Source organism: Haliotis rufescens, unplaced genomic scaffold, assembly GCF_023055435.1.
Source record: "Haliotis rufescens isolate VD_foot unplaced genomic scaffold, xgHalRufe1.0.p SCAF_2, whole genome shotgun sequence".
Lineage (NCBI taxonomy): Eukaryota > Metazoa > Mollusca > Gastropoda > Lepetellida > Haliotidae > Haliotis > Haliotis rufescens.
In genome coordinates, this window is record NW_025963890.1 from 67071623 (window position 1) to 67086590 (window position 14968).

At 39.1% G+C, this 14968-nt stretch overlaps 1 protein-coding gene across 4 annotated transcripts in view; it reads right to left on the reverse strand.

Annotated features, from left to right (window-relative positions):
• Positions 1–8001: 8001 nt before the first annotated feature.
• Positions 8002–14968, reverse strand: part of LOC124134584 (tyrosine-protein kinase SRK2-like) — a 72455-nt gene continuing 65488 nt past the window's right edge. For all 4 annotated transcript variants that reach the window (XM_046499493.2, XM_046499496.2, XM_046499494.2 and 1 more), the window contains exon 11: positions 8002–14034. In XM_046499493.2, coding sequence (XP_046355449.2) covers positions 13832–14034 — 203 coding nt within the window. In that variant the 3' untranslated portion in view covers positions 8002–13831. The remainder of the gene's footprint in view (positions 14035–14968) is intronic.

The window sequence follows — 14968 nt, forward strand, 5'->3', positions numbered from 1 at the left end:
ATGATCGAAAACCGGACAATTGGCGCGGATTGTCCTGTTTTCGATCGGAGCTTTCACAGCATAGGTTTTCGGACATCATACGTTTTCTGTCACGAATACTTGCACTATAACGTGGGGCATGGCGTCACACAGAAATTGTAAATACTCAGAGTCAGCTGATGGCTTGTTTTTAAGATAAAGTTGTCTTTTAGCCTGTAAGTGAATGAGATGTTTTACAGTTGTTCATGTGATAAGCGAGAAATTTATGAATGTTTCTTCAGCGTCCAAAACCCCATGTCATGGGGATATATATTGTATTAATGTCTTATGTTGGCAATGGAGTTTTGTTTTTTTCATCAAAAGGTAAGTACAAGGTAAGTTTTTTTCAATATGCTTCAACATGGGGAAAGGGTCAGACATTGCACACTTGTGACAGTTGTCCTTGTGTCTGGGGGATGGGGGTTGAAGTTTATGGCAGTATTGCTCCCAGACCTGGCGGGTAGCCAGGTGCGTGAAAGCTATGCCCGATTTTTTTAAAGTACTGATTTAACTTCGAAATTTTACTGCATCTGCCATCTTGTTTATTTTACTTATTGACTTTTGCCATTGACTTATTACATTTCTTGGTGTGAATGTTGTCCAAACTGCATGAAATTGCTTAAAATGCAATCAAATGTTTTAAAAATTTCTGGGGGGGCATACCCCCAGACCACCCTAGACTTTTCCTCTTTTTTCGGGAAAACCTGCTCACATCCCTGCAATAGGGAAACATTGAGAGGGGAAGAACTGGCCTATGGGGAAACATTGAGAGGGGAAGAACTGGCCTATGGGGAAACATTGAGAGGGGAAGAACTGGCCTATGGGGAAACATTGAGAGGGGAAGAACTGGCCTAGGGGGAAACATTGAGAGGGGAAGAACTGGCCTAGGGGGAAACAAAGAGAGGGGAAGAACTGGCCTAGGGGGCCACATTGTTTTAAACGATAATTCAGATGTATTTGATGTATCCCAATGTTTCTTTATAGTCTAAGTCATTGACGTATGTTATTGTATCAAGGTCTAATTATTTGCACTGTGATGAGTTTTTTATATTCTGTGATGAATTATGTTAGGCTTAAAAAAATAAAAGAATTGGTTCTCAGGCAATGACTTTTGAAAATATAGTACGGGCGGGCATTTGTTATCCCCCGCCATGAATTTTTCTCAGAAACTATTGAAGTTAAATGAATGAAAGTTTGCATGCTTATCTAAGAGATACTTGTCAAGACTCAGTTTGAAAATTGGTCAAATATTATTTTACAGAGTTATGGCCCTTGCCCTGTGTTTTTCAACTTAGTGCATAGTGTTTGCAATGGGGACAAGTTTTCTTAAAAACTACTGAAGCTACAAGAATGAAAGTTTGCATGCTTATCTAAAAGATACTTGTCAAGACTGAGTTCGAAAAATGGTCCCGTCAATTAAATCTTTACAGAGCTACGGCCTTCAATCCATGTTATTTGTGCAATGGGGGCAAGTTTTCTCAGAAACTAAAGTTAGCTTATCAAAGAGATACTTATCAAGATGGACTTATTTTTTCCTGAGAAAGGGCCTTTTATGTGCATTAAATTCACATTTAATCTTTTTTTTCTGATGACAAAAAGCGGCCCCAGTGCTTATCGCTTCTTAAGGCTTCATGGGGCTCTTTTTTTATAGTTTTTGTTCACTACTATATGAACAAATAAACTTCTAATGTGCCTCATGGCGGGGGATAGTGATAATGCTGTTTTCTTGTTTGTTGTTGTTTTGCTTGTTCAAAGTTGTTTGTAACCAAACAAACAGCTGTGTACCATCAATCTTGGAAAGGACCTCCATACTTAAACAAGCATTCAAGCTCCTATTTCCGGCATGACAATAACACGAGATGCGCAGTAAAGCAGTGTGCATGTAAAGGGAAGTAACTTGGATCGCATTTTTTTAAGTATTAGGATTTTTAATTTAAAAAAAAATGGAAATAAAAATTAAATGTGCGGCAGACTTTATGACGATGTGGGCGGTGCCTGAGAATCAAGACTGTTATTTTTTAGCCTTATGTACAGTATGTAACTTGTGCGTTGATCTGATATACAGGGTATCTGAGGTGTAACGTTACCGTGGGGTCGCGATACGATATGTATCCCAATAATATGTCGGCAATATGATTCGTATCCCAATACATTATTTTTAAGTTGATATTCTTTCTTGCTGCAGATAAATCACAACTCTGAATCCTTTGTAAATTTCAGAGATCAAACATGGGGTATTGTAGTCAGAAATATATATGCTGGATGGCGCTGTGAAGATGATGCTATTTATAGCCAACATATCAATACTGGAGAGTATGTGTAAGTTGGTTGTTGAACAGTTTCTGTTATTACACCAATATTACTTGTAATGTAATGTATCATATGTATCGTGATACAGGGATTGTAAATTGATATATTGTATCATGGGATGCCAATCTCATTAAAATCAGGTCCTATAATTCTCGCTACCGCTAAACAAAGATCTGATGACATCTGATTACGGGTTACATCAGACCGACCTTTTGCGAACATTGACCCACCAATGGAATGCTTGACAAGAAGACGACATTAGCCAATCAGAAGTCAGCTTTCTTGTGCTTTATGGTACTAGTTTCGAATTGGCGACTACGCTTTGAAACATTTTTTCACAAATTCTCAATTCTCGATTGGCTAATATATGACCTAGATTGTATGAATTCAGTCATAAAGCCCGTATCTGTCATTCAAAATACCCCGTGTTAAGTCTTTTGAGAAAACATGATTAGAAAACACTTTCCAACTGTCACTTTCCTGATCTGATTAGCGACGCTGTGATTGGTCGGATGAAAGGTCATTCTGACATGACCCGCGATGGGATGTCCTCAGATCTTTGTTTATCGGTAGCAAGATCTAAGATCTGATTTTAATACAATTGTGTGGGACTCGCATCAGGGTACAATATTGTATCACTGTATCGTTACACCCCTACATGTAATGGCAATGTAATCCATTTATTTTACTTTATAAAAGCAAACCAATTTATTTTTTAAATATACCAGATGAACAGAAAAGGTTGTCTTTTGTTGTATATTCAAGACATGATCTCTTCCTAAATTTACCTGGAATTCCAGCTGTTCACTCGTCAGGGACCAGCTTACCTTGGGCTGGACAGGAACCAGCTTACCTGGGGCTGGACAGGAACAAGGTGACCTGGTACTTGACAGGAACAAGGTGACCTGGTACTTGACAGGAACAAGGTGACCTGGTACTTGACAGGAACAAGGTGACCTGGTACTTGACAGGAACAAGGTGACCTGGTACTTGACAGGAACAAGGTGACCTGGTACTTGACAGGAACAAGATGACCTGGTACTTGACAGGAACCAGCTTACCTGGTGCTGGACAGGAACAAGGTGACCTGGTACTTGCCAGGAACAAGATGACCTGGTACTTGCCAGGAACAAGGTGACCTGGTACTTGACAGGAACAAGGTGACCTGGTACTTGACAGGAATAAGATGACCTGGTACTTGACAGGAACAAGATGACCTGGTACTTGACAGGAACCAGTTAACCTGGGGCTGGACAGGAACCAGGTGACCTGGTACTTGACAGGAACCAGCTTACCTGGGGCTGGACAGGAACCAGGTGACCTGGTACTTGACAGGAACCAGTTTACCTGGGGCTGGACAGGAACCAGCTTACCTGGGGCTTGACCGGAACAAGGTGACCTGGTACTTGTCAGGAACAAGGTGACCTGGTACTTGACAGGAACAAGATGACCTGGGCCTGGACAGGAACAAGGTGACCTGGGGCTTGACAGGAACAAGATGACCTGGGGCTTGACAGGAACAAGATGACCTGGGGCTCGACAGGAACCAGTTTACCTGGGGCTGGACAGGAACAAGGTGACCTGTTGCTAGACAGGAACAAGTTTACCTGGTACTTGACAGGAACAAGATGACCTGGGGCTCAACAGGAACCAGTTTACCTGGGGCTGGACAGGTACAAGTTTACCTGGGGCTGGACAAGAACCAGGTGACCTGGGGCTTGACAGCAACCAGTTTACCTGGGGCTTGACAGGAACAAATTTACCTGGGGCTGGACAGGAACAAGGTGACCTGGTACTTGACAGGAACAAATTTACCTGGGGCTGGACAGGAACCAGGTGACCTGGTACTTGACAGGAACAAGTTTACCTGGGGCTGGACAGGAACCAAGTCACCTGGTACTTGACAGGTACCAGTTTACCTGGGGCTGGACAGGAACCAAGTCACCTGGTACTTGACAGGAACAAGTTTACCTGGGGCTGGACAGGAACCAAGTCACCTGGTACTTGACAGGAACAAGTTTACCTGGGGGTTGACAGGAACCAAGTCACCTGGTACTTGACAGGAACAAGTTTACCTGGGGGTTGACAGGAACCAAGTCACCTGGTACTTGACAGGAACAAGTTTACCTTTGGCTGGACAGTAACAAGTTTACCTGTGGCAAAACAGGAACAAGTTTACCTGTGGCTCGACAGGAACAAGTTTACCTGGGGCTGGACAGAAACAAGTTTACCTGTGGCTGGACAGGAACAAGTTTATATGGTACTTACTTCAGCACTCACAAGTCTGTACATTTCATCCTCAAAACACCTTTGAATCAGATCTTTATTTTGAGGTCTTCTAAAATTCATGGCATTCATGTATCTATATGGAGGTAAGGTGAAATGGGGTTTAACAACATGTTCAAGATTATTTCACTTCGATAGCAACATACATGAACATCTATGTGTGGCTGCTTGTACTAGTCACAACTTGTGCTTGCCAATTGACATACCAAGCCGCAATTAACCTTCGGCTTTCCGGGCAAATGTTCTATCCACTGGACACCTGAGGCGGTCTATTTATGTGGAAGATAAACTATTTGGAAAGAAATATAGGATCACACGAGTGGAAAGAAATATAGGAACACGAGAAGTAATAAGAAACAGTTTGTGTAGTGGTCCCATTTAATTATTCATGAACCTGCAATGAGTACCTAGTTGAATGTACCCAAATGCATCATCTCTACAGAAAATGCATACAGTAAACATGTTTACATGATTGAGATCTTGTTACTTTGTAATGTAGGAGTGTGATAGATCTGTTGTGTGGTGTGCATGCGTTGGGTTTAACGCTGCTTTGAACAATATTCCAGTTATATCTCTGTGTTTCAGCTTAATTTGGGAGTGAGTAAGTTGGGTTTAATCCCTGCTTTGAACAGTATTCCAGTTATATCACAGCGGGTCAGCTGAATGTGGGAGGAAAGCCCGAAGTGATGCAGGTCTCCGACATTTTGACCTCTTTGGTGAAACCTATGAGTACAGGTATGGTGCTGACAAACCTAGAAACAAAACCGGGATTCAAACCATAGTCATAGGTTTCTGGCGTGCCTATGGGACATGACTCTGCACAGCAAATTGTGGCACCGTAGACGGTTTAGCCACCGGTTCTGCCTGTTGCCTGGTAACAGCAGGCAGCATGGCATGACGATACATGACAGTAGCAAGAAAATGGTAGTAATAGGCATGATTAAAGTACTGTGGGAAATGCTAGAAAAATGCTTTCTGGTTTAATTTCATAAATAATGCTTCATAGGACTATAAAAAGATCATAATCAAAATAACACGAATTGTTCTAATATAGACTGTCCTTACTGACATAGTGATTGCCCTTAAAATGTGCTTTTACAGGTAAAATGATGATAAACTTAGAAAATATTTGTGTGTTGTCATGCATGTATGAAACGGACTATATCCTGAGGTAATTACCTAACACCTGTCCCGAGTTGATGACCTCACACCGTCCCGTGCATTCTCACAGGTGCAAATGTCACCTGAGTTGGGGTTGGTCTCAAAATATTGCTGTTATTGTACTTAATTGACATGTGCGTTGACATGTGCGTTGAAGAAGCAGCAATTTTGGATGTGTACTGCATTATATTTGCTTGGAAACATGATGGACTAGTTAAGAGCTATGAGTATTGGAAGGTTGAGGTTTTGGAATCAAGTAGTATTTGTTGTTCTACAGACTATTTCTTGAGGTAGCATTTATCTCCGCTGATGACATATATGAATCTGTACTTTTGAATGTTGTGTTATGTCTTGCCACGAACCCTTTACACATAGCCAAGATAGGTACAACAGGGTTGAGCTCACAATGTCTGACTGGCGTGCGTAAGATGACGTGACCATGTTGTGCCGGCAGCACATATGTCTTGTATTTTACTGGTTTCTTATTCAGCCGAATTTTCTGCATGAGTTGAACTTTCGTTTCAGATGGTCTGAAGTTGACAATGTCATATATTCCTGTATGGTCGCCTTCAGACTGCTCATGGTTGGGGCGACAGTATCTGATTCTCGGACGTTATATTAACTGGTGTTATCCATGACAATAACACTGACATTGTTTAAAATGGGCAATAGCTGATGTTCCAACCAGTCTATGAACACATCACCACCTATAATTTCCTTAAAGAAATCATCAGATTTCTTTTTCGATGCGAAAACTAGTACACATCCATCAATAAGCTCCATATCATAGGTTGTAGCGTGCAAAACAATGACAAGATTACCTTTACCTGATGGTACCACAGTTTGTGCAGGGAAACATTAATTGTATCTTTAATTTCGTCCCAAATTCTACTACAAGTCAGGGTTACCTTCTGCTCATAAAGCTTGTACGCTATATGCCTAATCACCCAGTATCAAAGCTGTCTAAAATCCTTTTACGTCCCGATTTTGTTTTTGAGACCAACCTGTTTTGTTTTATTTATCATACCGTACACTTGATCGTATGAATTGAAAAGACCCATAGCTTGGGCAGTTGGGTAATTCACCCTATCTAAATTAATAAATGGTTTTTCTTTTATCTCTCTAAAGTATTCAGAACTTGTAAACATTTCCTCGTAGACTCCATGTCGTGTACTATGGCTATGGCTATGCAAGTGTGATGTAACATGCATCATGGGAGCAGTGTTGACAAAACAAACACAGCGTCATTTTGTCATTTTAGAAGATGCACATCTAGAATTTTCTCAAAATAATTTGTGTGTGTGGATTAGATGTTTTATGAAGACTACATTATTATCATTATAACAGAGTCACGTGCGCATATTTCTAAGCCCGTTTCAGACTGCCATCATTGAACTTCCTGTTTTCGTTCGAATTTTTCTCCTGTAAACTTGTCGATAGGACTCCTTGTGACTGAAATACTTCAAACCACAGGTAGGTCGATCGGTAGTTACTCGATATTTCAATAACAACAGTCAAAAATCATTTTTTTTAGCATTTCCTACCCTACATAGGTAAGGGACTCACTGGGAGAGGTTAATGATGATATCAATGAATCGATTCTAGATTTCAGGATTACATAATATTGCACAGGCAAACCGATCATGTAACAATATGGCATAGTCGTGGCTGACATTCCAAACAACAAATGGAGAAGTGAGAGAGAGTATGGTTTTACGCCGTTTTAACAAACTTCAGCAACAACACAGCAGGGCACACCAGAGATGGGCTTCACACATTGTACTCATGTGGGGAATCGAACCGTGTCCTCGTCGTGACAAGTGCACGCTTAAACCACCAGGCTACCCCAACGCCCCCAAGGAGTATCAAACAATTTATTTCTTTAAAGAGTGAGTGAGTGAGTTTGGTTTAACTCCGCTTTTAACAGTATTCCAGTTATATCACAGCATGTCAGCTTACTGTGGGAGGAAAGCCCGAAGTGATGCAGCTCTCAGACGTTTACCACTTCGGTGAAACCCATGAGCACGGGTATGGTGCTGACAAACCTAGAAACATAATCGGGGCAAACCGGGATCAGAACCCACAATCATAGGTTTCTGGCGAGCCCAAGGGACGCAACTCTGCAGAGCGAATCGGCACTTTAGATGATCTGGCCACCCGTGCCCCCTATTTTTTTAATGAGCATTATCTTGCAATAAAATTATTCAAATATAAAACCCAACCAAATTCCATTGTTTTTGTATTTATTTAGACTGAGGATGAATTTGAGATATGTACAAGGTATCAAAACGTAGTCATGCATCATAGACATGTAATAGATTGTTATCTGTAGAAAAACGCATAAATCATTATAAAAAACGTCAACAATTCTGATTACAGGCAAATAATCTATAAAATTAACAAAGCAAAATTAAAAAGACAAATACTTGTATATTAAAAAAACATTACATTGACATTTATCATTGTCTGTGGTTGAACCTGGAAAGATATATTATATGTACAAGGTAGTTTGAGCATAAGAAACCACACTACAGAGTCCTGGATGACAATCTTGTAAATTGTACACCCTTGGCTAACCAGCTGGTTCATCCATGTCAACCATGGATCCATTACCATCTTCCCGAAGCAAGGGAGACAACTGACCACAAAAGTCCAGTTTCCATGTGGAAACTGGACTCTTACAGTCAGTTTACTACCTTTCCTTGGCAAGATGATCCTTTACAAGCAAAATTTCAATGGTAATTAAAAGAACACTGTCAACATGCATCCGTCCACAATAATTCCTGTCACTGATGTGGAATAAAGACCAGGCCATCGTAAAAGATATCTGCTCTGCCCGTACCCTCTCTTGTTGGGTAGATGTTTGTATTTATATTAAAAGATGATATTTTCAACATGATTCAGTGTACAATATTACTGTCCAAGTTGCAATTGATAAATTAAGACTCAAACAGAATCAATAACACTTAGTTATTTTTATTTTCCTAGGTTTCAAAATCATGTTAGGTAACAAACAGATATTTTCCTCGTCTCAGCCTTTATTGATAATGACAGAAATAGATCAAGAATATTAACAGTGTTCTCTTAAGTTCTTCACACTGATGGAAAGAACTTCACTTCATTGTCTGAGGCAACTATGTACAGAAATGTAACAGAAAAACACAAGTAGTTTGTTCTCTGCCCTATATATATGTGTTGCTGGAGTAGAAACTGTATATCTTGGTGACCCAGCAGATGTGCTTATACCGCATTTAGTCATGACTGTATATTAACACGCCACTCCCCGTTAATCCCTTTCTTATAACCCCACTAATTCAGCCCTTTTTATAATTGGACCATTTGAGTCCTTAGGTTATTTTGTTTTAATCGCTTGGTTTACGGATATCTGTTCCCAAACCTTCGGCAGTCTAAAAAGGAATTAAATTAAGTAATCTCTAAAAACAAATTGTTGAAAAGGCGAAATAGAAAAGAACAAAATCAAACACATTTTTTCAATGAAAGTCAAAGAAAACTTCTCTTCATCTAATTAAAACAAAATAGTTGACAGATTTGATGGAGAAAAAATAAGAGACTCAAAATTATGATGGCACATTTGTAAAATTGGTATAAGTAGATACGTAAAACAAATATTAAAAAAACACGCTTTATAATAATCGGACCCAAATAAACCCACCTTATATACTGACCCATTTATGCCCCAATAACAATCGGACCCAGTAAATTCATGTAATAAATTAAGGTTTCTCGTTTCAGTGAAATATAGCTGACATATCAATGCTGCTTGAGTACATACAACCCATTTGTGACCCCAATAGTCAATACTACGACCGAATGACAACCTACAGATACAAACAACCTGAGTTTGCTAACTCGCTCCTCAAAACTACCTTAGCTTCATGACCATCATAACGCCCATACCATAACATGAAGTGAAGTCCTAACACCGCTTTGGGGGAAAGGGCCCTGATCTTAGCGTTATGATTGTCGTAAGTCTATATTAAAGTACTGGAGTTACAATCGTCTTACTTCTAAATTTGCTTTGTGAAACGGGGCCGCCATTGTACAAAACAACCTTAGCGCTGCGATGATCCTAGGCCTTCCTTAAGGTATGGGAGTTATGATAGCCTTAGCACTAAGATCCCTTTGTACAATGGCACCCAGGTCCTAGGGTTGACGGTATCTGTATTACACTGTAGACATGAATCTTAGAGTCGTACTGATGGTACTTCAGAAATCGCTTCGACCTCCACTCACACCATCACTCATTGATTCATGCTAGTTAGGGTCCTTCTGTTATGAGGCCAAATAAAGTCTCCATTTCTCATTTGCACCATGTCAGTTTCTAACCAAGCTTCTTCCCAGCGCGTGACACCTTCGTTACACTCTCGATAGTATAGAGAGCTCCGGGAACGTACTATCACTGTGAGGAGCTTGGTTTCTAACATGACAAGGGCAGGTAACTCTATTATTCTTGACATGTATTTCTATGACTGACTAAACCCTAAATGTATTCTTTGTTGGACAAACAAAATTATTTTGACAAAAATTGCACTTTACTCAAACCGAAAAATGTGACTCTTTGTACCCTCATCGATACCCTACTATCCAGCCCTATATGTGGCAACATATAAAAGTCTGAATAAATGATTGCATAGTCAGAAAGAAATGTGAATATTAGCAATATTAGTTTCATTGCTAATGTCATTAAAAAATATATCAAGTGACTAACCACAGGTCAGGGTAGTTGTGTTGGTACACCCCAACGCTCTCTCTCTCTTCCACCCTCAACCTGAGTTACTGAGTTACCCATCCCAGTCCTTGTAGTATAAGAATGCTGTTTCGATGTATGGAAAAATATGACAAATTTCATACACATCAGATCATATATCAATTCTCTCATAAATTATAAAAATTATATTTCAAAATTATTTCAGGCACCTTAAACAATTGTTACAGACAATTACAATTAAAGTTTATCATTGATGAGCACTAAATTTATTGCTTCACTCACAATGACAATATCTTTACAAGCTTGCCAAGAGCGAGTGAGTGAGTGAGTGAGTATGGTTTTACGCCTCTTTCAGCAATATAAGCAATATTCCAGGAATATCATGGCAGGGGACACCAGAAATGGGCTTCACACATTGTACCCATGTCGGGAATCAGATATCATAGAAAGGTTGGTCAATACCTAAAAAATAACTGCTCAACTGCTTTCAAATATAGCTAGGCACTTGACACAATCAAAATACATCTATGAAAAGGATAAGTTGCAATGATGTATTTTGCAAATGGGTGCAATAAAATAACAACTTCTATTTTCTGCTTATGTGTATAAGAATGGTACGTAAGCTGTTGAAGTTGATTTTGTTTTATCCCAAACAGAAATAAAATGAATTAACATGTTGTTACCCATGTTACATGTTACATTGTACCCATGTCGGGAATCGAACCCGGGTCTTCGGCGTGACGAGCGAACGCTTTAACCATTAGGCTACCCGACCGCCCCTTCGGTTGTTTCAGGTTGACTGGATTGGCTACAAAGGGGAATAATCATATCTTCAAACAGTGGCAACAAAATGTAAACATACAACTGTCTGTCAAAATAAAAGATCTATAAAGATGTGATTGATCCGTACGTGACTACAGCTGGAAACTGTAAGCGGGAATGCTAGAGTTTGTGGTTGTTTAAGTAGTTTGGGACTTATACCCGTTTAAAAACAATGTGCTTCTAAAATATAGGTTACTTGATAAAACATAAATATATATGGTACATTAAAAATTAGCATAAATTCACAATGTACACATAAAGTGGCCACAGCTATATGAAATTTGAAAATGATTAAAACCACAGACAATTTACTACCAAATGATCTTAGCTAATCCTCAAAATAGCTCTGCTTTGAAGAAATGCTTAAAACACAGTACAATCGTAGGACATAATAATCATATATCTCTTCAAAATAAGGTATTTGATAGATCAGATGTAAAGAGTTCAATGACACTTAAAATACTTGAACTTGAACTATAGTGTTCCTTTTGATTTAGTAATTCAAAAATATATTTTTTTAAATACATAAATATGCAATTTAAATTATGAATTAATAATTTCACTCCTGGTATTGTTTAATAAAACCTGTAGAGATCTACCAAAGATCATAAGTGTACATGATGTTTAAAACGTCTGATTGCATACATGAACAATTGCATCATTTTCTATTAAGACAGCTTTTGTTCAGAAACGGCACAATGAATATTGACTGCTTCAATAGTTAGCGAGTATGGCAAATATTTGGTACCGACAAAACTCAATTTGTTTCTGTACAATCCAATCTCATAAAATCATCACATTCAGAGTCAATAATCGTCCCATCTTGCAACACAGGCTGAAAATGTTAGAAGTTCTTGCGCCATACCTGAGAGAGTAAAGGCCACAACCACATCTGAAATAAGGCTTGCTTCATTTCTGTCAAAAAGCACCTGTATATCCTTTGAAATCTCTCCCATATTTTACATAAAGCACAGTAAGAGGTCTCACATGGTTCATAATATTCAAAATCATTTTCAGTTTTGTGACTTTACCATCCTTCATCTCCATAGGCCTTAAAAGACATTAGTGTAATTTCTAGTGGCATGCATATTAGTGATTTGGGAAGTTATCTCCCTTATCGCCAAGCACTATGGTGGATCCTAAAAAGACCTACACTTCATGGTGATTCGCAGATACATTAAGTTGCTGAAGTTGAACTGAGAGTTGGCGTTATTCATCAAATAGAAATGTGAAACGACAATTTCATGCCTTCCTTCATTTATGGAATGAGTGTAGGCTGTTTCATGCTGCAAAATGCAACATCCATCCATAGACAACTTTTTCAAAATGTTCGAATCTGAATCAGAGCCTGCTTGAAATCAGATTTACACAACAACAAAAATGGACATTGTCAAATGATAATTTGAAAAAATGAAGTCATCCCTTACTATCAAATCTCAACAAACATAATGAATTGCACAAAGTACTGAAAGCTTGTGGTAATACTTGAAAAGACAGAAAACCATTCCGTGAAAATAGGTGAGAAGTTTATACAAACTAGAAGAGTTGACTGGTTTGTATACATCAAGCAGGTGTAAACATAAACATGATAAATCAACAAAAAAATACCTGTAATTATCAAGTAAGTTGAAATATGAACTAAAATGTCTGACCGAATACACTCGAAATATACATGATACAACAGTAAATAAACAATCTCAAACTTTGTTCTGATATTCACCATCTGATATCCTAAAACTCCATAGGTTTCCATACCTTCCTTGTAAAAATATCTTCAGCTTTCTGCATATACAATGTTGATAAATAATATTTAAAAAAATGTTCAGGATATATCATGGTCATTCTAAACATAATCTTCTCCCAAGTTCCCAACAGTATTAACATGGTCATAGGCATGGCACACGGCAAGTGGTCCTTGACCTGTGATCTTCATGTCAACTTTCTAACGTGACAAAATGGCATTGCATCAGTTTTGCAAAACAAAATTCACCAAAAGAACAATGTTCCAGGAGTTGGTTCCTGTCGTGAATACAAGCCCTACCTTGAGACAACTGTGGTATAAAACTCATCCATGGCAAGATTTAGAGACACGTTCATGTTGTAACAGGAAGACATAATTGAAAAGCGTCAATCGATTCCAAAATATTCAAATTTACAAATAAATAAGTTTAGTATGTCACACTACTTATTATCCCAGGAATTGACATAACTGTAAGTTACAGGAAATTCGCAAAATTCAATATGTCACTTCACTTGTCGTGTTAGTAAAAACAAAACATAGTCTCTTTTTGAACAGGATGATCCTTGTATGATTTCATTACAAAAATGACAAAGATCCCACATATACTGTTACAGTAATGGGATAAAAAACAAAACATGTTTTGTCAAATACACCAGCATCTTTGACGCATGGCATAACAAACACAATGTCTTCAGTGCCAGGTTTTGTTTAACATCAACGAAGCACTAATGGTTGAATAGCAGACATCCTAAGAGGATGTGTCTTTAATCTGTCTCCTTATAGCTTCCCTCTGACGAGATGAAGAAATCGTCAAAGTATGTGAAGAGATACTCGAATGTGGGTCTATTGTCAGCCTTCTTGTCCCAGCATTTTAACATGGTGTCATATGCTCCTTCAGGGCAAAGTCGCGGTCTCGGCATGCGGTAGCCCTTCTCCACCTGGTCCAGTACATCCCGGTTGCTCATACCTGAAATAGAGGAGGCATTTTGTTTTATCATCCAAATCTTGCCTTCACTGGTAATATTGCTTGGGTGAGATCAAGCAAGTTCTCCTTGGAGTATTGCTGCAATGAAATTTACAGACCATTGTGATGTTATGGTTACTTTCACCGTTATGACATCACTAATTTCTCTGCCACTGAAGCAGGTTAGCTGTACTTTTACAATTAAGACTGTTTATTGCTGTTTACTTTAGTAGACAACTTTAGTGCATGCAGTGATTGGCTGACACAAGACACAAGAGAGACAACTTTAGTGTATGCAGTGATTGGCTGATACAAGACACAAGGGAGACAGCTTTAGTGTATGCAGTGATTGGTTGATACAAGACACGAGGGGAGACAACTTTAGTGTATGCAGTGATTGGCTGATACAAGGCAGAGGGGAGACAACATTAGTGCAAGCAGCGATAAGTTGATACGAGACACAGGGGAGACAACTTTAGTGTATGCAGTGATTGGCTTATACAAGGCACAAGGGAGACAACTTTAGTGTATGCAGTGATTGGCTGATACAAGGCACAAGGGAGACAACTTTAGTGTATGCAGTGATTGGCTGATACAACACACAAGGGAGACAACTTTAGTGTATGCAGTGATTGGATGATACAACACACAAGGGTATGCAGTGATCGGTTGACACAAGACAGAGGGAAGGCAACTTTAGTGCAAGCAGCAATTGGTTGATACAAGACACAGGGGAGACAACTTTAGTGCAAGCAGTGATTGGTTGATAAAAGACACAAGGGAGGCAACTTTAGTGCAAGCAGTGATCGGTTGACACAAGACAGAGGGAAGGCAACTTTAGTGCAAGCAGTGATTGGTTGATACAAGACAGAGGGGAGACAACTTTAGTGCAAGCAGTGATTGGTTGATACAAGAGAGAGGGGAGACAACATTAGTG